The sequence below is a fragment of the Salvelinus fontinalis genome, chromosome 5 (assembly GCF_029448725.1).
Source record: "Salvelinus fontinalis isolate EN_2023a chromosome 5, ASM2944872v1, whole genome shotgun sequence".
In the NCBI taxonomy this organism is placed as follows: Eukaryota; Metazoa; Chordata; class Actinopteri; order Salmoniformes; family Salmonidae; genus Salvelinus; species Salvelinus fontinalis.
Window position 1 is genome coordinate 53,625,131 of NC_074669.1, and position 21,849 is coordinate 53,646,979.

At 41.3% G+C, this 21,849-nt stretch overlaps 1 protein-coding gene across 1 annotated transcript; it reads right to left on the minus strand.

Annotated features, from left to right (window-relative positions):
• Positions 1-9,683: 9,683 nt before the first annotated feature.
• Positions 9,684-16,418, minus strand: LOC129855833 (probable E3 ubiquitin-protein ligase HERC3). The gene is made up of 18 exons (XM_055923886.1): positions 15,991-16,418; positions 15,800-15,911; positions 15,572-15,648; positions 15,219-15,440; positions 14,737-14,828; positions 13,900-14,030; positions 13,618-13,742; positions 13,364-13,440; positions 13,127-13,254; positions 12,960-13,019; positions 12,648-12,840; positions 12,424-12,564; positions 11,937-12,103; positions 11,589-11,652; positions 11,035-11,105; positions 10,607-10,790; positions 10,196-10,298; positions 9,684-10,081 (listed from the first exon to the last, which is right to left on the minus strand). The coding sequence occupies exons 1-18, from the start codon at positions 16,220-16,222 to the stop codon at positions 9,870-9,872; spliced, it is 2,391 nt and encodes a 796-aa protein (XP_055779861.1). The 5' UTR covers positions 16,223-16,418; the 3' UTR covers positions 9,684-9,869.
• Positions 16,419-21,849: the final 5,431 nt, after the last annotated feature.

Sequence of the window (21,849 nt, forward strand, 5' to 3'; positions counted from 1 at the left end):
AAAAAACGTCCCCATGTACCGAATGTGGAAGACAACCACATGACTAAGCCTAAATCATCTGGATTGGAATCATGATATTCTGTGCCGTCAGTCCTGATCTTTTGGATTAGGTCAGTTATTTCCTCAGATTTATCAGGAATGTAAGTACAGCATTCAGCATATGCACATGTTCCATATGAAGACAGAAGATAATCAAGGGCCAAACTATTTTGCATTGCCACAGTCCGAATGGCAACCATCTCAGCAGTAATTAACTCAAGACTCTCAGCTGTACTATTAGTTAGGATTTCCAAAGAGTTGGCCATATTAATAACTTCCCGTGCTAATTTAGAAATACCATAAGAGGGAAACGCAATTGCAAAGAATCTCTCAGTTTCTGTAATCACACGTTTATGGCGCTGTGAAAAAGGAGAATTCACAGAATGTACAATATATCCCAAATAACATGACCCTTACTAACACGACCATTACTAACATTTACATTTACATTTAAGTCATTTAGCAGACGCTCTTATCCAGAGCGACTTACTAACACGACCCGTGCCACAACTTTGGTAACCAGGAAGAGGCATGGAATCCACAGATAAAGTAAGTCCCATTAGGAGCTATCATACCATTATTGATGATATTACCGAAGGTATTGGCATAAAAAGTAGTCCTAGTGCCATTACTGAGAGTCAATTCAACAGACATTAGACATTCCGCAACCTTAGTACCGTCACAGGCAGATGGGTCTGTTGTCTGATCACACTTACTCTGTCCTATGTTGACAAATGAGTCCTGGTGCTGTTGAGACAAGTTCTGAGAGAGTGACCTATTAAAACATAACCACCCAACAGAGGCATGTGTAATAACTAGGTAAAGTGGTCGCTGATTAGTGTCATTGGTTATCTCAAATGAAGGAAGGTACTGTAGAACTAGGTACTTTCGCACGTTGATTCTTAACGTTCTCACCCAAATTAGTACCAATAATCTCCTTATACCAACAAACATCTCTCCATACACACAACATTTCATTCTGGTTAAAACTAATAACCCTTAATGGAATACCTGGCCTTGATGTGAATGGAGCATACGTACAAACCCAACAACTACTTTGATGGACTACTGTGGCATAATGTAGAGAGAGAGATAGAAACGTATTGACGCCCGAGTGTCCCTCATCCTGCTGATGCATCTCTGTGTTAGAAATGGACACACCACCCACATCCTGTGTTAGGAGGAAACTCACAAGAGAAATAATTTCAAACATCTTTCACTTGTCTGCAAGACAACAATATTCAATCGTCCTATTGTCAGAGTAATCATTCACAAAGTAATTTAAAAGTGACCAGCTCTTCCACCATGGTATCAGTCCCACATAGATAACTATTAGAAATTATGTTCTGACAGTCTGCAGGTAGTGAGGAATTCTTCTTCCCTTCCACTGGTTGCACTTCACCAGTGATCTTGTATTTTTTCAGGTACAGTCCTTGAATCGAAGGATATTCCTTCAGACTGTAGATTCTCATAACCTGTAATGAAGGAAGCAAAAAGGTGAAAGTAACATGTCTTGGTTTCAAGAGAAATTTATATTTCAGATAGATTTCCCTGAGTAAGCATGTCCCAATTTTCAGGAAAACGTTGGACATTTCACCTAGATATCCCTAATATGATGACCTTGGTGGACAACACAGAAGCTTATCAGGTTCTGATCATCTTAGATTGGCCCTAATGTCTCTGTCACATATATATATTTTTTTTACCGTCACCCACTGTCCTGGCACTACGTCATGTCCCCCCTCGGGAGTTAATTCCCATTAGAGAGTTGTATGCAATAGTTAAGCATGTGTCACTCATAAAGTGAACGTCTGCTTTTCTCAACTCTAACATGCCCGGTATCACATTGTCCATTGTAGTAACTACCCAGCAACTACCCATGTCCAGCCTGCCTCACACCCCCCTCCACAACGCTTGAACCGTCTTTGTATAAGATAAACTCAGGGTTTTCCAACGAATTACTCTGTAAACCCATCGGAGAGCTTATAAAAAAAAAAAGTAATGTGGTATCTGAAGGATACATCAGAGTAGCTGGATTACATGGGGTCTTTTTCGACTATACCCATGTCCCATAGATCTTTAATCACTACTGTAGTAGCGTCCATAGCTTCCTTGCTAATGGGATATTGTTTTGTGCAAGGTGGAGCAACACCTGTGGTTCCATATCCAAAGTTTTATATCTGTCTTCCCCCCACTCCTGTTGCTCTCATCTTCTTGCCCGTGTACTGAGGACATATATGTTTTGCATAAGATATTGAAAGCACCCATATCTACTAAAAAAATCTACTGCAAAGTTGTTAACCACCATGTTCACATATATTCCATCCGATGTCATATGTTCACCAGCTGAGATTCGACGTAGGAGGGGGTCTGTTAGTTTACCTCTACAGCATCTAGCAACCTCTGCTGCTGAGCCGGAGAGAGCTTCTTAAATTTCTGCACAAATATTGTGTCATTGGGGCTGTTGTCTTGATTCCATCTTCCCTTAGACAGACCCTTCTTCTCCTGGCCACTTCTCATAAAATCACATTTTCTTTCCCGACATTCTCATTGCCAGTGACCAGAATTCCTGCAATAATAACATACACCAGGTTTATTTTCTACTAAACGGATAATGTTGGTTTCACTCGGAACCTGCATAACTCTGATAACCACGTCTCGTGGATGCTTAAAAGTTGTTGACCATTCATCCAACTGTTTTGGAGATGCTGATTTGTGTGATCACTGTCTCTCGAAGTTTGTCTTTACTTCCTTTTACAGCCTGTGTTCTGGTTGGCCTAAGACATCGCTCGTCACTGCTGTTAGAATCTGTTGACTCAAAAACAAGCAGTGCCGACCAGTTGCTTGAAACCTGATCTGCCTTGCCCAATTCAGTGTGAGAGGGAACAGAGAGGCCACAGGTGGGGGTCACGTCTGACTTTTTCACCCATGTCTCCTGCTCTAATTTGAAATGATTATAGACAGTGAGTTTCATGTTCACAAGAGCTTTTTTCCAGAGTGGTTTTCTCACTTAACAATAACATTACATTAACGGCAAAAGTGATATATATACATGTATATCGCCTTTTGAGGACCCAAAACTCTCCTAGAACACAAATTGTTTCTGTAGGGCCTGGCTACCCATAACTTATGTTCACTCAAAAAGCTTTCACCCCCCAAGAAATGCTTCTCAGCTAACAACTCACTTCTATACAACAAGAAAGTTTCACAAAAAAACAGAAGCCTCAAACTTTTTAATAGAGTAACACAGGACTAAACTCTGTAATATCACAAAGGACTTGAACACTTATACATCACAGATACATATCACTCATTGCATACACTATTTTAACCTGATTTGGTTCTTTTAAAATGATATTGGTCTAGACTAACCCAGCAACTCTTCCATCAATCAGGAGATTAAGAATTGACTCCCCAAAGTGGGTTGCGCACAGCCTTCTCTCTTTCTTCTGGAGCAACACACAGTTGATAAGTTTTTCTTGTTGTAGTTCAGACCAATTCATCCGGGTCACGGCACCAAGTTTTAGCAATTTATGCTATTCTTCAATAACACAAACTCCAAAGCAAATCAGGGGGAGAAAAATTGGTTTATTCAGAGAGGACAAATCAAGATGTTATGCTGGGAGGTAGATGTTCAGATGTTCAGTTTCCCCTGTCCTCAGATTTTCGCCACCGAACAAAGGAACTTGATGCCATTTATAACCCCCTACCCTAGCCTGGGGTTGACTAATCAGAAGTCCTTGTGGGACAACTTGGCCAGTGGCCAGATAACAAGTATCCCACTCCAGACTCAATGTACAGACCAATGGAAACGTGACCCACGTAGCACACGTCGCTCTGAGTTCAGGAGTGACATTCCACAGATTCTGAACAGATGTTGAACTGACACCCAACTCCTATTTACAATTCGCTATTGACCATTAGTACTCTAGTTTTTAGTCCTATCAAACTCTGCGTTGTGTGTTTATCTTCAAAATATTCTTAAATATCCTACCAACGGGACATTAAAAACTGTAATATCTTATGTTTCATCGAGTTGTGGTTGAACGACGACAATAAGAACATACAGCTAGCGGGTTATACACCATCGGCAAGACAGAACAGCAGCCTCTGGTAAGACACGGGGCGGGGGCCTATGCATTTATGTAAACAACAGCTGGTGCACGAAATTCGAGGAAGTCTCAAAGTTTTGCTCGCCTGAAGTAGAGTATCATAAGCTGTAGACCACACTATCTACCTAGAGAATTTTCATCTGTATTTTTCATAGCTGTCTACATACCATCACAATGCGAGGTTGGCAGTAAAACCGCACTCAATGAGCTGTTTCCCGCCATAAGCAAACAGGAAAACGCTCATCCAGAGGCGGCACTCCTAGTAGTCGGGGACTTTAATGCAGGGAAACCTAAATCAGTTTTACCAAATTTCTATCAGCATGTCAAATGTGCAACCAGAGGGACATTTTTTATTCTAGACCACCTTTACTCCACACAGAGACGCGTACAAAGCTCTACCTCGCCCTCCATAACTCTATCCTCCTGATTCCTGCTTACAAGCTAAAATTAAAGCAGGAAGCACCAGTGACTCGGTCTATAAATAAGTGGTCAGATGAAGCAGATGCTAAACTACAGAACTGTTTTGCTAGCACAGACTGACATGTTCCGGGATTCTTCCAATGGCATTGAGGAGTACACCACATCAGTCACTGGCTTTATCAATAAGTGCATCAAGGACGTCGTTCCCACAGTGACTGTACGTACATACCCCAACCAGAAGCCATGGATTACAGGCAACATTCACACTGAGCTAAAGGGTAGAGCTGCCTCTTTCAAGGAGCGGGACTCTAACCCGGTAGCTTATAAGAAATCCCGCTATGCCCGCCGACGAACCATCAAACAGGCAAACCGTCAATACGGGACAAAGATCGAATCGTACTACACACCGGCTCCGACGCTCGTCGGATGTGGCAGAGCTTGCAGGCTATTACAGACTACAAAGGGAAGCACAGCTGAGAGCTGCCCAGTGACAAGAGCCTACCAGACGAGTTAAATAACTTCTATGCTCGCATCGAGGCAAGTAGCACTGAAACATGCATGAGAGGATCAGCTGTTCCGGATGACTGTGTGATCACGCTCTCCGCAGCCGATGTGAGTAAGACCTTAAAACAGGTAAACATTCACAAGGCCGCTGGGCCAGACGGATTACCAAGATGTGTACTCCGAGCATGCGCTGACCAACTGGAAAGTGTCTTCACTGACATTTTCAACCTCTCCCTATTGGAGTCTGTAATACCAACATGTTTCAAGCAGACCACATAGTCCCTGTGCCCAAGAACACTAAGGTAACCTGCCTAAATGACTACCAACCCGTAGCACTCACGTCGGTAGCCATGAAATGCTTTGAAAGGCTGGTTTTCCAGAAACCCTAGACTCACTCCAATATGCATACCACACCAACAGATCCACAGATGATGCAATCTCTATTGCACTCTACACTGCCCTTTCCCACCTGGACAAAAGGAACACATATGTGAGAATGCTATTCATTGACTACAGCTCAGCATTCAACACCATAGTGCCTTCCAAGCTCATCACTAAGCTAAGGACCCTGGGACTAAACACCTCCCTCTGCAATTGGATCCTGGACATCCTGATGGGCCGCCCCCAGGTGGTAAGGGTAGGTAACAACACATCCACCACGCTGATCCTCAACACGGGGGCCCCTCAGAGGTGCGTGCTCAGCCTCCTCCTGTACTCCCAGTTCACTCATGACTGCACGGCCAGGCACAACTCCATCACCATCATTAAGATTGCTGAAGACACAACAGTGGTAGGCCTGATCACCGACAACGATGAAACAGCCTATAGAGAGGAGGTCAGAGACCTGACCGTGTTGTGCAACAACCTCTCCCTCAACGTGATCAAAGACAAAGGAGATGATAGTTGGACTACAGGAAAAGGAGGACTGAGCACGCCCCCATTCTCATCGACGGGGCTGTAGTGGAGCAGGTTGAGAGTTTCAAGTGAAGCTGAAAAGATTTGGCATGGGTCCTCAGATCCTCAAAAGTTTTTACAGCTCCACCATCGAGAGCATCCTGTGCTTAGAGGGCTACTGAGTGTTGGCAACAATTTCATATTTCATTATGATCTGGTATAATTTTGAATTCATGCTTAGTTAATAAAATACATGGAATGGCTGGAGAGGTTTGAAAACCCCTGACGTAGGCTACATCAGAATAAATGTAAAAAATCCCTGACCTTAAATATTATCCTATTGATACAATTTGTGGATAAAATGTATTAAAATGTCAAAACATATCCTTTGTTATTATTAGTTTGCTTGTTTGGTCACACAGAGTTGCGCAACCATGTCTTTGTGAATGCGTGTTGCTAAGAATCTATTACCCAATAAAGCTTGTTTTGCAAAGCAAATTGTGAAAGTCGGAAATGTGTACATCGACATATTACCGAACCATTTTTTACATGCTGTTGATGAACCTGTTGGTATTTTATGTAAAAAAAGATCGGATGAAGGCAGCAATACTGTCGGTGGAGATTTCTTTGGTCGCGGTACCCTCTAGTGGTCTATAAAGTGCATAAACTGGGAAGGAGATAAAAGTGCCACGGTCAGTTGCAGACATAAACGTCATAGAGATGTGGCGATTCATGACTCTGTCGAACAACTCAGTCGATTCTATTTCATTCCCATCTACTCTGGTAAAAACCAAATCGGATTGGTAAAATATGTAATGCATATTGTAGCTCTATGCAGTGCCATTGTTACACAACTCTTATCTGTCCAACTTCGAGTCTGACTCTGTATCTTTGTTCATTAGATTTTGATTTATTGTACCATGGTAAAACACCAAAACAATTGCAAGGGTTGGTGAATCTGCACTAGGCCCAATGCCAACCCAAACTTTTATTTGATTTTTATTTGATTTTTGTACCTTTATTTTAACAGGGAAGACATATAGAAACCTAGGCATCTTTTACAAATGTGCCCTGTATATACAACATAAATATATACTTTATACACAAACGAATATATAGATATACATTAACCTTTAGATACAGAATGCAGTGATGAGTATCAAAACTGTCATCTGTAACAAAACGAAGGGCACTATGGGAGATGGCATCCAAAGGTTTAAGAGTAGCAGCAGCTGATAACTAATATCACCATAATCAAGAACAGATAAAAAGGTTGACTGAATAATCTGCTTCCTACTGCTTAGAGAAAGGAACGGTCTGTTTCTGTAGAAAAATCTTAGCTTCTTAACCAGCTCATCTATTACTGAACAAAAATATAAACGTAACACAGGAGGTTGGTGGATCCTTAATTGGGGAGGACGGGCTCATGTTAATGGCTGGAGCGGAATTAGTGGAATGGTATCAAATACAACAAACACATGGTTTCCATAAGTTGGATGCCATTCCATTCGCTCTGTTCCAGGCATTATTATGAGCTGTCTTCCCCTCAGTAGCCTCCACTGAAACGCACCATGCAAAGTGTTGGTCCCATGTAGCGTGAGCTGAAATAAAAGATCCCAGAAATGTTCCCTATGCACAAAAAGCTCATTTCTCTAAAATGTGTTTACATCCCTGTTAGTGAGCATTTCTTCTTTCCAAGATAATCCATTTCTTCTTCTTTGCCAAGAAGGTGATTAAATAGCATGATCATTACACAGGTGCATTCACCATGTGCTGGGGACACAAATATTTGCAGTTTTGTCACACAACACAATGCCACAGATGTCTAAAATGTTGATGGAGTTGCAATTGGCATGCTGACTGCAGGAATGTCCACCAAAGCTGTTGCCAGAAAATTGAAAGTTCATATTTCTACCATAAGCCGCCTCCAACGTCATTTTAGAGAATTTGGCAGTTTGTCCAACCTGCCTTACAACTGCAGATCACATGTTTGGCGTTGTGTGGGTGAGAGGTTTGCTGATGCCAAAGTTGTGAACAGAGTACCCCATAAGGCAAATAGATACTGACTGGTTTTCTAATCCACGCCCACAGTTTGTTTTAAGGTATCTTTATTCCCAGTCATGTGAAATCCATAGATTAGGGCCTAATGAATTAAATTAAATTAACTGATTTCCTTATATGAACTGTATCCCAGTAAAATCGTTGGAATTGTTGCATGTTGTGTTTATAGTTTTGGTCAGTATAACTGACCTGTGACTTCTGTGCGATGACAAGACTGGTGTGTTAGCCCTCTGAGCTAAAGCCTAGGCATTAACCTTAGATACACCTCTTCAGATCTCAGGCAAGGTTACTCATCACATAAGTGTGGTTTACTAAAACACGTTAGTTTCATATACCATAGTGCAACATACAACATATTCATGGTCCCTGAAACTACTGAATCCTGAACACGTACGTTATTTCTAGACTTTAAAAAAATGCTTTTCCTTTGTTTTGTTTTAATCACTAGGGCCAGGTGTGGATCAACGGTTTCAACCTGGGCCGCTACTGGCCCGCGGCCCACAGCCCACAGTTAACCTTGTACATGAACTGTGTACTTGTAGCCTCCTGAGCACTGCCGCGCACAACAATGTGACCATCCTGGAGCTGGACCCATGCACCCCCTGGCCATGTACCATGGAGTTCACCAACAACTCGTTCCTGAACGCCATTGTTAAATCTGACCACAAACACCAGAGGGCGCTGTTACATAAAGATCTCTTATGATGAGCACTGATCAAAAATATACTTACTGTACTGTATTTATCTGGAACACAGGTCGGTGGCACCTTAATTGTGGAGGATGGGCTTGTGGTAATTAGTGGAGCGGAATCAGTGGAATGGTATGAAATACATCAAACACTCCGTTCCACCCATTATTATGAGCCGTCCTCCCCTCAGCAGCCTCCACTGATCTGGAAGTGATCTATTTTGCACTGATCTTTTAAAAATCAAAGAGTAATGTTTGTAATTGAATCACGGGTGACTGTACCTTTAACATGACCTTTATATAGTGTCTTAAAACCCGATACGACTTTGTTCACATGTTCAAAGGGAATTAAGAATGCGTCATTTGAACAGTATGTACGTCTTTTTGGAAATGGAATCAAGTTCAAGAAGGAAAATTACTAATTTAGAAGAGCTATGAACTTGAGTAGTACTCTAAATATAAGTTGAGGTCAGTAATGCTCAAATCATGAGCCTGGAGGTTTTATTTCTATGTCAAGGCACTATACAACCCAAAATACGCCTTTTAAAGGCATTTTCTCCGATGTTCACTGAGATCACATTCATGGTAACGCTGGCATGTCTGCTCAAGTGTAAATTACCTTTAAAAGTATCTTATAGTGCGCTGCGCTATAGAGCGCCTTGAGTTAAATCCTGCCCTATATTGTGAATTGGGGAAGGATAATTGAGAAGGATGTGTGCCAAATGATCTGTATCTTATTGTGTGCCACCTAACTGCAGGGATATTATGTTTTCATTGATTTCTGTAATGAACCATTTGGTGGGTCTTGAAAATGAATAGTTCTTGTGTTCAACTGAAAACCTGATATGCTTCCTTTTAACAATTAGATTATTTCAAATACTTTGGGATTTCCTTGTATCTTGGTTGTTATCATTTTTGTTCATGTGTTGTTTAATGTGCAGGCACAAACCATGCTGTACTTTTTGATTTATAAATGTTTTAATAAAATTTGGTGAATGCAATATGATAATGTCATAGTACCGCACAGATCTCAAGTTAGGATTTGAAATACAACCCTACATTAAATCAATCCAAATCTTAAACCCAACTATGGAACAATGAAAAGATGAACACAGGAGAGGAGTATATACAGCAGCAACATTATACACCCATTATTCATTCCAGAAGCCTCTGTTGTGGCCAACAGCCTCTATAAGCCTGCTCTGTAGTATCTCTTTGGAGGGGTAGATGGGCAGCTGCAACAGAGAGTGACAGGTCAGCGCCTCTGGGAAATGCTGTTGGGAGGAGTTGAGAAGGGGTTGGACCCGCATCCTGATCTGGTTCATACCCAGGATGGGCACACGATCACAGCCAGTCAGGAACACTGAAGGGGCAAAGGTGGTAAAAGGGAGAGGGCAGTGAATGACAGAACAGAACTTTATTCTCAGTAGCCTACGTTATTGGTTCATCTGTTACAATGAAAATGTTCCATACTTACACAGGAATGCTTTCTTTTGATCCTCTGTCAGTTCCTCAAACACCTCCCAGAATGTGACGATGTTGGGATGCCCAGCATGGTACTCTCCTTCATACACAGTGTTCTAGTTTGGGGGGAAATGCCCTCAATTAATATGGTGAAGCAATAGACACTTAACAACATTCAAACTACTTGTCAAATCAATGTATCAAAACAACATTTTAGCTAGGTTTCAGAACATGTTCACCCTGAATCCCAAATCAACCCCAGGACACTTGTTTTTTAGGCTCCATCTTGCCCTCTGATAGGCTACGTGACATTTCTGCATATATTATATGTTTTACTTGTTTAATGCTCTCAGATGTAGACAATTGGCTAGGGGTAGATTTGGGATTGAGCTTCAGTCATGTCGTAACAAAACATGGTTCTGACCTGTTTCAGCGTCTCCCAGTCGAAAATCTCCTTCCCTACCATCACTCCCCTCAGTTCCTCTGGCTGGAATAACTCTACCACGTCCATGTCACACACCTTGAAGAAGCCTTTCCTGAATTCTTCAAACACCACCTCTACTGACTGGTTGAAGATGTAGTTCACATAGGTGTCAACAAACTCCTTCCTGTCAAAAGTGTGACAGACAGAGTCAGATATCCATTGAGTTGTAGCTAGTATAGGTGGAGTCAATTCAAGGAATGAGAAGCATCATTTACTTTTCATTATGATTTCTCCATTCATACAATTACATTTCAACGTGAGGTGATATTGCCGAAATGGAATTGACCCCAATCCTGGTAGCTGTAGCAATGGAGTGTCATACTGTAAACCTTGTATTTTGTCAGTTGTAAATATTGCTATAATCTTACTTATTAGCACTTGTGACAAGTTTTCCAGTTTCTTTGGGATCAAGTTCCACCGCTACATCACCCCACATCACCTGTAATAGTGAGTAATGAAAATAGTGAGGTAAATGAACAATGATACCACTGCAGACTGAGCGTATGGACAAATAGATGGGAGTGATCTGCGAGAGACATACACACAAAAATAATATAATTGATCTAATGTTCAGTAATTCATACCACTTCACTTCAATGTAGGATCTTAATTTGAGCCAATTTGATAGCAGGAAAATAATCCTGCAGCAACTGGAAATGTGAATTATGTGTATTATAATTATTGGACATTTTTTGTAGGGGTTGATAGATTTTTCGTAAGGGCAAATCAAGTCTGTCATTTTAAAGTGTAAATTACTAACTTTAGAAGCCTTTTAAAACCCTGAATACACTACAAGTTTGCATTTCTTGCTGTGTGGGAAAATTGTCAGCAACAAAAAAGAGTGTTCAAATTAAAATCCTACATCTGTATTATGTTACATTTTATTTGTTCATCGATCAAACTGTTTGAATGCAATACATACTGAGAAAGTCATGTCCATGTTTTCAACATCATCATCAGGGTAATCCAAGATGTACTGCAAACTCCTTCAAAAGCATTGAAAATAATATGTGACAATAGATGTGAATATTATAAATCGGCAATCAATAAATCATGATGCTTTCATAAGTGAAAAACTATTTATCCAAATAATGAATAATTGCTTTACAACTGCAGAGGGAAGAGCAAGTGCCCTGCCCCTGAGATGCAATAACATGCATTGAGATGCAATTTCTTAATCGGACCTTGGTGTCCTTATAACAAATACAACTGCCTGTACTGTAATACATTAATGACTAAGGGATAACAATATATTATGGTCTGAACTTACCCTGCTTCAATGGGGCTAAACTCTCTCAGGTCCTCTAAAGAGGGCTTGATGTTCACCAGCTTCTTGAAGAAGGCCATGGGGAAGGGGAGGTGCACCATGTTGTTGTTGTACAGGGCCATCCCACACAGAACTCCAAACAGGAAATAACGCTTCTCCTCCACTCTAGGCTGTTAGTGAGGATGTGTTGGACAAGAGACAAGAAATAATCCATGAGTGAAAGTATCGGACATGCTGTTGTTAACCTGGGGAAAATGATTAATATACAGTAAATGGAAGGTAGTGTGGTTTCTAGAATACAGTAGTAGGCTAGTAATACAGTAGTAATACTATAGTAGTTCCTCTCTAGAAACATATCATTACAGTGTTTCACTACCAGCACATTTGAAGCTATTTGAAAGTACAATAATTATCAATATTTTATTTCTATAATGTGTTGAGGTGCGGAAAACCTCATAATCCATGTGTGATTTCCCTAAACGTGCCTCACCATTGCAGGGAACCAGGCCAGCGTCTCGGTGTCGTTGTACATGAACATCCCAAACTCAGGGACCAACAGCTTTTTAAACAAATGGAGGAAGAAGTCCCTTTTGTAGACATTTGTCAGCTTCGCATCCTCGTCGAAATACACCTGAGAGAGGTAAGCAGTACATTTTGGCATAGCCCTTCTCTGTTCAAAACATTGTCTCATCATATTAAAAAATATGGACTTACCACAAGGAACCTCTTGAAGGTACTGGGACATGCTACACTCAGTTGATGGAAAGTGTCTTTGATGAGTGATGCTCTATTCAGCCTCAGCTCAAAGAACGGAGCAGGCGCCGCCATGAGCTTCCGGAATGCGCCTCGGACGAGTGAAAAATCCAGGCCAGACTGTTTTGGTGAGGTTTGGTAATGTTTGTCACAACTAATAAAAGCAAGAAATAATTGTCAATATTTATGCTATATTTAAATCAGTATTCTTTGATAATGTAATATTTCAAACATAATAAATCATGTATTTGAACCAATATTAAATACTGTTACCTTTTATCAAGAAAGCTCCCATTTAAACATGATGCAGAAGAAAACATTTTTGTGATTTCCCTGCAATTACAAGTTTGAGTAATCTTTCAGTTCATTATGTGACCGTACATAAACAAAATAAGGAAATAACAACAACGGTAAATTATAGTTAATTATATCATACTTACTTCTGTCCTTTTTTCCAAGACTTTGAATCACATTCCGAGATCCATTTGTCAATGATTTCTTCATCTATAGCTTGTTGTGTCACTTTGCCCACACTTGACCTGAGATTGTTAGACCTTTCTTCAGACTCCTGGGAAGATGACAATGTGATGCAACGTATCACAGCAATGTTAAGTACAAAGGACAAACTATGTCCTGTTTTGCTAACTCATTGTTTCAAACCTGAAATGTGTCCATACCTGACCATGAGTGCACAATGCAAAGGAATGGTTTCCTCCAGCAAAAATGTGTTCAATTTTCTGTTCATCAATCTGGTCTGAAATGTTGACAAAAATAGTTGATTATCAAATTAATGTTATTTCATGTTTTACCTCATGTTATTTTAGTTGAGTATTGAAATAATCATTTTGTTGAGTTGACTTTTATTCAAGTTTGATCTGTTCTGAAAATGTGTGTACTCTGGCTAAAGTTATACCATAAATGAATGTTTTACCTGGCAGTTGTACTGGAAGGGGCACAGACTCATCAATCTTTACTCCATTTCCCAGCTGCCCTTGCTCTCCGTGCCCAAATGAGTAGATCTTATTTGAGGGCCCCACAAATGCTAATGTGTGGTGTCTAATGTGGCAAACGGACAGAGAAAACATTTCTCAAATCAACAATGAATTCTAAAAATGTCTTATGCTAAGATGAAAATAACCAAAACAGTCCTACATCAATTTTGGTTGTGTCACATTTTGTCAATTTCAGATCATGTCTAATAAGTGTAACCTACCTTCCACAGGCTATCTGGGTCACCTTTGACCCCCAGAGTTGCCCCACCACTCGAGGTTGTAGTTCATCTCGGAGAGAATTGTGTCCAAGCTGTCCATAGCGGCCTGAGCCAAATGTGAAAACCACACCTCCCTAGAACAAAATCAACCCAGACAGTTATCATAGTGTTTTCCTCTACGTTAATGAGGATGTTTCAATGCAAATTTCCAGGGAACTAAAAACTAAAACATTTTATTTTGTTATGTTTGTTTTTTATTTCAACATTATTTAACTAGTCAAGTCAGTTAAGAACAAATTCTTATTGACAATGACGGCCTACCAAAAAGCCTCCTGCGGGGACGGGGTCTGGGATTCAAAATATAAATTAATTAAATAAAAATATAGGACAAAACACATCACGACAAGAGAGACAACACAACACTACATAAATAGAGACCTAAGACAACAACATAGCATGGTAGCAACACATGACAACACAGCGTGGTAGCAACACATGACAATAGCATGGTAGCAGCACAACATGGTATTAGCACAAAACATGGTACAAACATTATTGGGCACAGACAACAGCACAAAGGGCAAGAAGGTAGAGACAACAATACATCATGCAAAGCAGCCACAACTGTCAGTAAGAGTTCCCATGATTGAGTATTTGAATGAAGAGATAAAAATGTCCAGTTTGAGTGTTTGTTGCAGTTCGTGCCAGTCGCTGGCTGCAGCGAACATTGAGACACCAATATAAATAAACGCACATAAAATGAAGACATATTGTATGGTCCAAACAACATTTAGTTCAAATGATAGAGAAAAGTGTAATTATGTCAGACAGATATACAACCTTTGTCAGAACGGCAGTATGTTCTCCTCCACATGAAATCAAAACAGTCTTCTTCAGATTCAGGCAATCAACAGGAGCTGGGGCATGTCTGTCTACAGAAAAATGGGTTCATTTTATTGTTATTATTATATATTATTTTTTATAATTATTTATTTACAACACATAACCCTCAAACACACGACACATTGTGCTCTCTCATCCTGGTTAAAATAGTTTTTAGACAGATAAAGGCCCATTTATGACTTGTCTTTATTTTTTTCACATAATTTCAACCACCAAAAAATGTGGTTCATATGAGATAAATCAGGGGTCTCCAGCTACAGCCTGAGAGAGCAACTGAGTGGGATGACTTTTGTTTAAACCCAACACTAACACACCTGTTTCAAATAATGTACTGTTCATGGTCTTCGGTCTGGACCTTGATTATTTAAATATATTTAACAAGAGTCAACACATATGCTATTGTGTAATGTATACTGTACTTGTTGTGTCCCCTAGTCCCAGCTGCCCGGCGGTGTTCTTGCCCCAGCCGAACACAGCTCCAGAAAGGGACAGAGCGAAGCTGTGGTCTCCCCCTGCAGTGATCTGAACCAGGGGGATCCCTGATAGAGACTTCAGGGGCTTGGGGGACATGGCGCTGGGCTCGCCCCACCCCAAACCCAGCTGACCGCTGGTGTTCTGACCCCATGTGAACACCTGACCATCTGAACAGAAATCAGAAGTAAGCAACCATACAGTGAGAACATTGTACAGGATTACAGTTTTGAAAGGTTAGACTGTTTTGGTTAAGTTGCATTGTGAAACAGCGATTAGTGGTGTGTTAATGGTCATTTACCCTGTGTTAGTGAAATTGAATGCTGGTCTCCACATGCAACCTGAGTTACCTGTCGCTTACATAGGTTATCCAATGGTCTGGGGGGAAAAATAAGAAAGATGAATAAGATTAGTTGGCCCATTTCAATTAAATGACAAATTGTTTTTATACTTTAGCTACTTGAATGAGAGGGTGGCAATGTCTTAGGGTAAACTACATATAACTGTATCATTATGGAATGGATCCCACCTGAGAATATTGGCCTTGTCCAAGCAAAGAACCCGGCCCTCTTCAGACAGCAAAACAGCATGAGAATCTCCACAACTCAGAGCCCGAATCGTCTCCTTACACGTCACACTCTCTAAAGCACATAAAACATATGATTGGGCAACTCAAGAAAATATATTATGAAAATTGATTGGAAAGGAGATTAGACCTACTCAGTTTCCCTGTGATTCTTCTCCCATCTTGGTCCTCTTGAATCCGTGCGACAGACACTAGTCTCCCATTATTTCTGATAAACGCGACCACACTGTTACCTGCGGACAGACCCTGAATTTTAGATTTAAGGTGTATCAAATTAACGCAACTAATATCCGTTTTGGTCGTATCTAAACCATTCGGCTTCACTAAACCAAAGCCATTACGACTATCCTCTCCCCATGAAATCATTGTTGTGTTATATTCTTAATGAAATTAGTCCATACAGATTCTAACACTTGAAGGAGAGGCACCTGCCGATGTGTCCGACTCAATGATGGGTTTATATGACCGCAACCAACCATATGACATACAGAAAGTCTCATCATCATCATCAACAAAGCAGGAAACGAAAATGATTCTTAAATGAAACTGTATTTATAGAGGGCATAAAACAAAACACGCCTACAAACAAATATAAATACAGTTTCGAATAGTTACTGATGACGCAAGGCCGAAAACGAAAGTGAACGTCTACGGACAATAGCAGCCCAGTTATCTTGGAAATAGCCTACAATAAACTGACGCATTTGACACACATGATAATGTTTGAAACATTACCACCCAGTCGATACCTCCCTAGATGCATTTCAGTGGAACTGGCTGCAACGCCTACTTTATGCTGTGTCATGCATTACTGCTAAATGCTGAATTGAAAATAGTTTCGGAGTTTGAAAAGACCCATGCCTCAGAGACGTCCCTCATATTTGCCCTGTTTTTTTCAGATGTTAAATTAATTACCAAACTTAATTTTTAAGCTCAAGTTTATCATAATTATTTCAAAAAAGAAATGTCAGCAGTATTTTGCGGAGGGTGCACACTGACTTGACCAGGCAAAGAGTACAGAAAATACTAAAATTGCTTTAATTATTGGGTTATGATACTATACACCAGCGTGGCAGTTGTACTAAACTCCTAAGGCATAAAAGTTCTAAAATAATCAATGTCCATCATGAATTAAAATGACAATTGAACAGGTAAATAGGTATATAATAACATGTGCAGAAAGTAGGGATGGTAGTTTGAAATACTTTTACTATTCGAATAGTAACATTCATTTTTGTACAGATGTACAGCTGTACATTTCAATGAAACATGGTGAAGCCCCAAAATTGCCCTCGCTAGAAGCCTGTGTTTCAGACATAAGGAAGTGGATGGCTGACAACTTTCTACTTTTAAACTCGGACAAAACAGAGATGCTTGTTCTAGGTCCCAAGAAACAAAGAGATCTTCTGTTAAATCTGACAATTCATCTTGATGGTTGTAAAGTCGTCTCAAATAAAACTGTGAAGGACCTCGGCGTTACTCTTGACCCTGATCTCTCTTTTGACGAACACATCAAGACTGTTTCAAGGACAGCTTTTTTCCATCTACGTAACATTGCAAAAATCAGAAATTTTCTGTCCAAAAATGATGCAGAAAAATTTATCCATGCATTTGTTACTTCTAGGTTAGACTACTGCAATGCTCTACTTTCCGGCAACCCGGATAAAGCACTAAATAAACTTCAGTTAGTGCTAAATACGGCTGCTAGAATCCTGACTAGAACCAAGAAATTTGATCATATTACTCCAGTGCTAGCTTCCCTACACTGGCTTCCTGTTAAGGCAAGGGCTGATTTCAAGGTTTTACTGTTAACCTATAAAGCGTTACATGGGCTTGCTCCTACCTATCTTTCCGAGTTGGTCCTGCCGTACATACCAATACGTACGCTACGGTCACAAGACGCAGGCCTCCTAATTGTCCCTAGAATTTCTAAGCAAACAGCGGGAGGCAGGGCTTTCTCCTATAGATCTCCATTTTTATGGAACAGTCTGCCTACCCATGTGAGAGACGCAGACTCGGTCTCAACCTTTAAGTCTTTACTGAAGACTTATCTCTTCAGTAGGTCATATGGTTGAGTGTAGTCTGGCCCAGGAGTGTGAAGGTGAACGGAAAGGCTCTGGAGCAACGAACCGCCCTTGCTGTCTCTGCCAGGCCGGTTCCCCTCTCTCCACTGGGATTCTCTGCCTCTAACCCTGTTACAGGGGCTGAGTCACTGGCTTGCTGGTGCTCTTTCATGCCGTCCCTAGGAGGGGTGCGTCACTTGAGTGGGTTGAGTTACTGACGTGATCTTCCTGTCTGGGTTGGCGCCCCCCCTTGGTTTGTGCTGTGGTGGAGACCTTTGTGGGTTATACTCGGCCTTGTCTCCGGATTGTAATGTTGGTGGTTGAGGATTTCCCTCTAGTGGTGCGGGGGCTGTGCTTTGGCAAAGTGGGTGGGGTTATATCCTTCCTGTTTGGCCCTGTCCGGGGGTTTCTTCGGATGGGGCCACAGTGTCTCCTGACCGCTCCTGTCTCAGCCTCCAGTATTTATGCTGCAGTAGTTTATGTGTCGGGGGGCTAGGGTCAGTTGGTTACCTGGAGTACTTCTCCTGTCTTATCCAGTGTCCTGTGTGAATTTAAGTATGCTCTCTCTAATTCTTTCGTTCTCTCTTTCTCTCTGAGAACCTGAGCCCTAGGACCATATGTCAGGACTACCGGGCATGATGACACCTTGCTGTAAAGAGTCCGCCTGGCCTTGCTGCTATTCCAGTTTCAACTGTTCTGCCTGCGGTTACGGAACCCCTACCTGTCCCAGACCTGCTGTTTTCAGCTCTTAATGATCGGCTATGAAAAGCCAACTGAGATTTATTCCTGATTATTATTTGACCATGCTTGTCATTTATGAACATTTTGAAAATCTTGGCGCTCTCTAATTTTCTCCTTCTCTCTTTCTTTCTCTCGGAGGACCTGAGCCCTAGGACCATACGTCGGGACTACCGGCCGTGGTGACTCCTTGCTGTCCCCAGTCCGCCTGGCCTTGCTGCTATTCCAGTTTCAACTGTTCTGCCTGCGGTTATGGAACCCCTACCTGTCCCAGACCTGCTGTTTTCAACTCTTAATGATCGGCTATGAAAAGCCAACTGAGATTTATTCCTGATTATTATTTGACCATGCTTGTCATTTATGAACATTTTGAAAATCTTGGCTCTCTCTAATTTTCTCCTTCTCTCTTTCTTTCTCTCGGAGGACCTGGGCCCTAGGACCATGCGTCGGGACTGCCGCCCGTGGTGACTCCTTGCTGTCCCCAGTCCGCCTGGCCTTGCTGCTATTCCAGTTTCAGCTGTTCTGCCTGCGGTTATGGAACCGCCACCTGTCCCAGACCTGTTGTTTTTCAACTCTTGATGATCGGCTATGAAAAGCCAACTGAAAATTATTCATGAATATTATTTGACCATGCTTGTCACTTATGAACATTTTTGAACATCTTGGCATACTTCTGTTATAATCTCCACCCGGCACAGCCAGAAGAGGACTGGCCACCCCTCATAGCCTGGTTCCTCTCTAGGTTTCTTCCTAGGTTTTGGCCTTTCTAGGGAGTTTTTCCTAGCCACCGTGCTTCTACACCTGCATTACTAGCTGTTTGGGGTTTTAGGCTGGGTGTCTGTACAGCACTTCGAGATATTATCTGATGTACGAAGGGCTATATAAAATAAAATTGAATTGAATTGAATTTTTGTCTGATATCCGGATATTTGAAATACATGTTTTTTTTTTTTTAAACCTACGTTTTAAACCTGAACACAGCTATGCGAGGGAGAAGATGGTACTTTATTGTTGCAGCTGCGGAAGAACAGGAAATACAGAATGGTGCGAGCAGACGGAGGGAGAGAGACGCCAAGGCAACTCCGCTACAGCCAACACTAGCTAGCTAACTTGCAGCGACGATGTTATTTATTATCATCCCAAATAACGGTGTCTATATTGACTGGAGTAGCATATTGGATTCGACAACACTTCCTGTAGCTACTCAACCCAACGCTAGGCATCGCCTTTTCATGGAATCCAATGGGCTGCTATAGGATTGCCTAGCCTAGCATGCTGACTAAAAACGAACATTCATTAACAACTAGCAGTATTTCAATCTTCTCGATTTGTCAGTTGGGATACTTAGGAGTACACCGCTATATTCCATTCCTGGAATGAGGTTACGTTTTCCGAGAAATATCTCTCGCCGACTCCGCACTGTCCTGATCGTGGCATAGCAGCATTCCGACTAGAGAGAGAACGTAATGAAGAGTTTGAGTTGATTTATTCTTGCTCACAGATGAAACTGAAGAAATGCAGAATTGACATTACTAATCATTGCAAAACACTAATTTAAAATACATAACACGTAATACGTGACATACATAGAATATAGAACAATTTAAAACATTACAGGACATTTTTCATGATGGAAATTGAAATATTAAAATGTGATTTAAAAAATATATTATTTTTGGGAGAACCATTTAAGAGCTAGAGTTATTATACAGTCTGATAGCAGTGGGTAGAGTGGCGGTTCGTACGGGCAGTTATACAGGACAGTTGCTGGCTGTTTCTCAGGAGCCTGGTGGTGCAGTTACCTCTTTTTGGAAGGAGCAGGTCATTCAGTGGATGGTCAAGAGTGTGCATGTACCTTCACCAGGTGCACTGCAGCCTGCTTTCGCCTGCTCTGCAGTGAGGGGAGCTGTGGTTGGACTGCTCCACCTCTGGAGATGATCCTCAAGGCCCTCTGCACCCTGTCTAGTTGGGCCTGCTGCTTTTTACTGCATCCAACTAACAGCACTCCACCGTATTCCAGACAAGGTCTGACCAGTATAGTATGTCTGTCACCACTGAGGTTAGAGTCTAGATGAAAACCAATATACTTAGTTGTTGTTACCACTGGTACTTCCTGTCCTTCTAGGATTAGTGGTGCGGGTTGTGGATGGTCTCTAGAAATAACATATCCGAATTTCCACAGACTTTTTCCCATTCAGGAGCATGTTGTTGGATGTGGCCCACTCTTCCAGCTGCTTTGCCTCCAAGCCCATGGAAATGTCCTCTTTGGTGCTGGTTAATGGTATGGCTCGGGACAGCCCTACATCGTCCAGTGTGTCACCGAAGACAACTTTTCAGGTGGACATGTGAAGGAGAAACAGATATCTTGCAACCACACCCCCTTGTGGCACACCAGAGGTGACCTCTGACCAAGGGCTAAAAGTGCCATTTGCCATCACCCTCTGCATTCTTCCTGTGGTGTAGCTGTGGAGCCAGGCCAGTAACATTGGACACAGTTCAATGTCAGACAGATGTTGCAGGAGCTTTGCGTGATCTACTCAATCAAAGGCTTTGGACATATCAGCAAGTAACACCCTCACCATTGTTGTTTTTTTGGAGTCTGTAGCTGTCAGCCAGGAGTGTGTGGCTTTAACAAGGGCGGTAGTAGTACTGGACTTTGGTAGGTAGACATACTGATTTGTGCACTCAGATAAAACTGTTGGCATTAGTTTTTTTTTATGGAGCTCTCCTGGATTTTTCCAAGGAATGACGTCCAGTCGGATTCTGGCTAGGCTTCAATGCTTTCAGAAAGTATTCATACCTCTTGACTTAATCCACATTTTGTTGTGTTACAGCCTGAATTCAAAATGTATTAAATATTTGTTTTCTCTCACCCATCTACACACAATACCCCATAATGACAAAGTGAAAATGTGTTTTTAGAATTTTATTGCACATTTATTGAAAATGAAATACAGATATGTGTCATTTACATAAGTATTCACACCCCTGAGTCAATACTTTGTAGAATCACCTTTGGCAGCGATTACAGCTGTGTGTCTTTCTGGGTAAGTCTCTAAGAGCTTTCCATACCTGGATTGTGCAACATTTGTCCATTATTCTTTTCAAAATTCTTCAAGCTCTGTCAAATTGGTTGTTGATCATTGCTGGACAACCATTTTAAGGCCTTGCCATAGATTTTCAAGTAAATTT

Bases quoted from the DNA above. Each gene is read 5' to 3' on its own strand.
- LOC129855833 (XM_055923886.1), bottom strand. From the start codon at position 16,222: ATGATTTCATGGGGAGAGGATAGTCGTAATGGCTTTGGTTTAGTGAAG. The intron at 14,829-15,218 runs GTACAGTATACA...ATTTTTCTGTAG, and splicing joins GGGACTAGGGGACACAACAA to ACAGACATGCCCCAGCTCCT. The intron at 13,020-13,126 runs GTAAGTATGATA...TTGTAATTGCAG, and splicing joins TCTTGGAAAAAAGGACAGAA to GGAAATCACAAAAATGTTTT.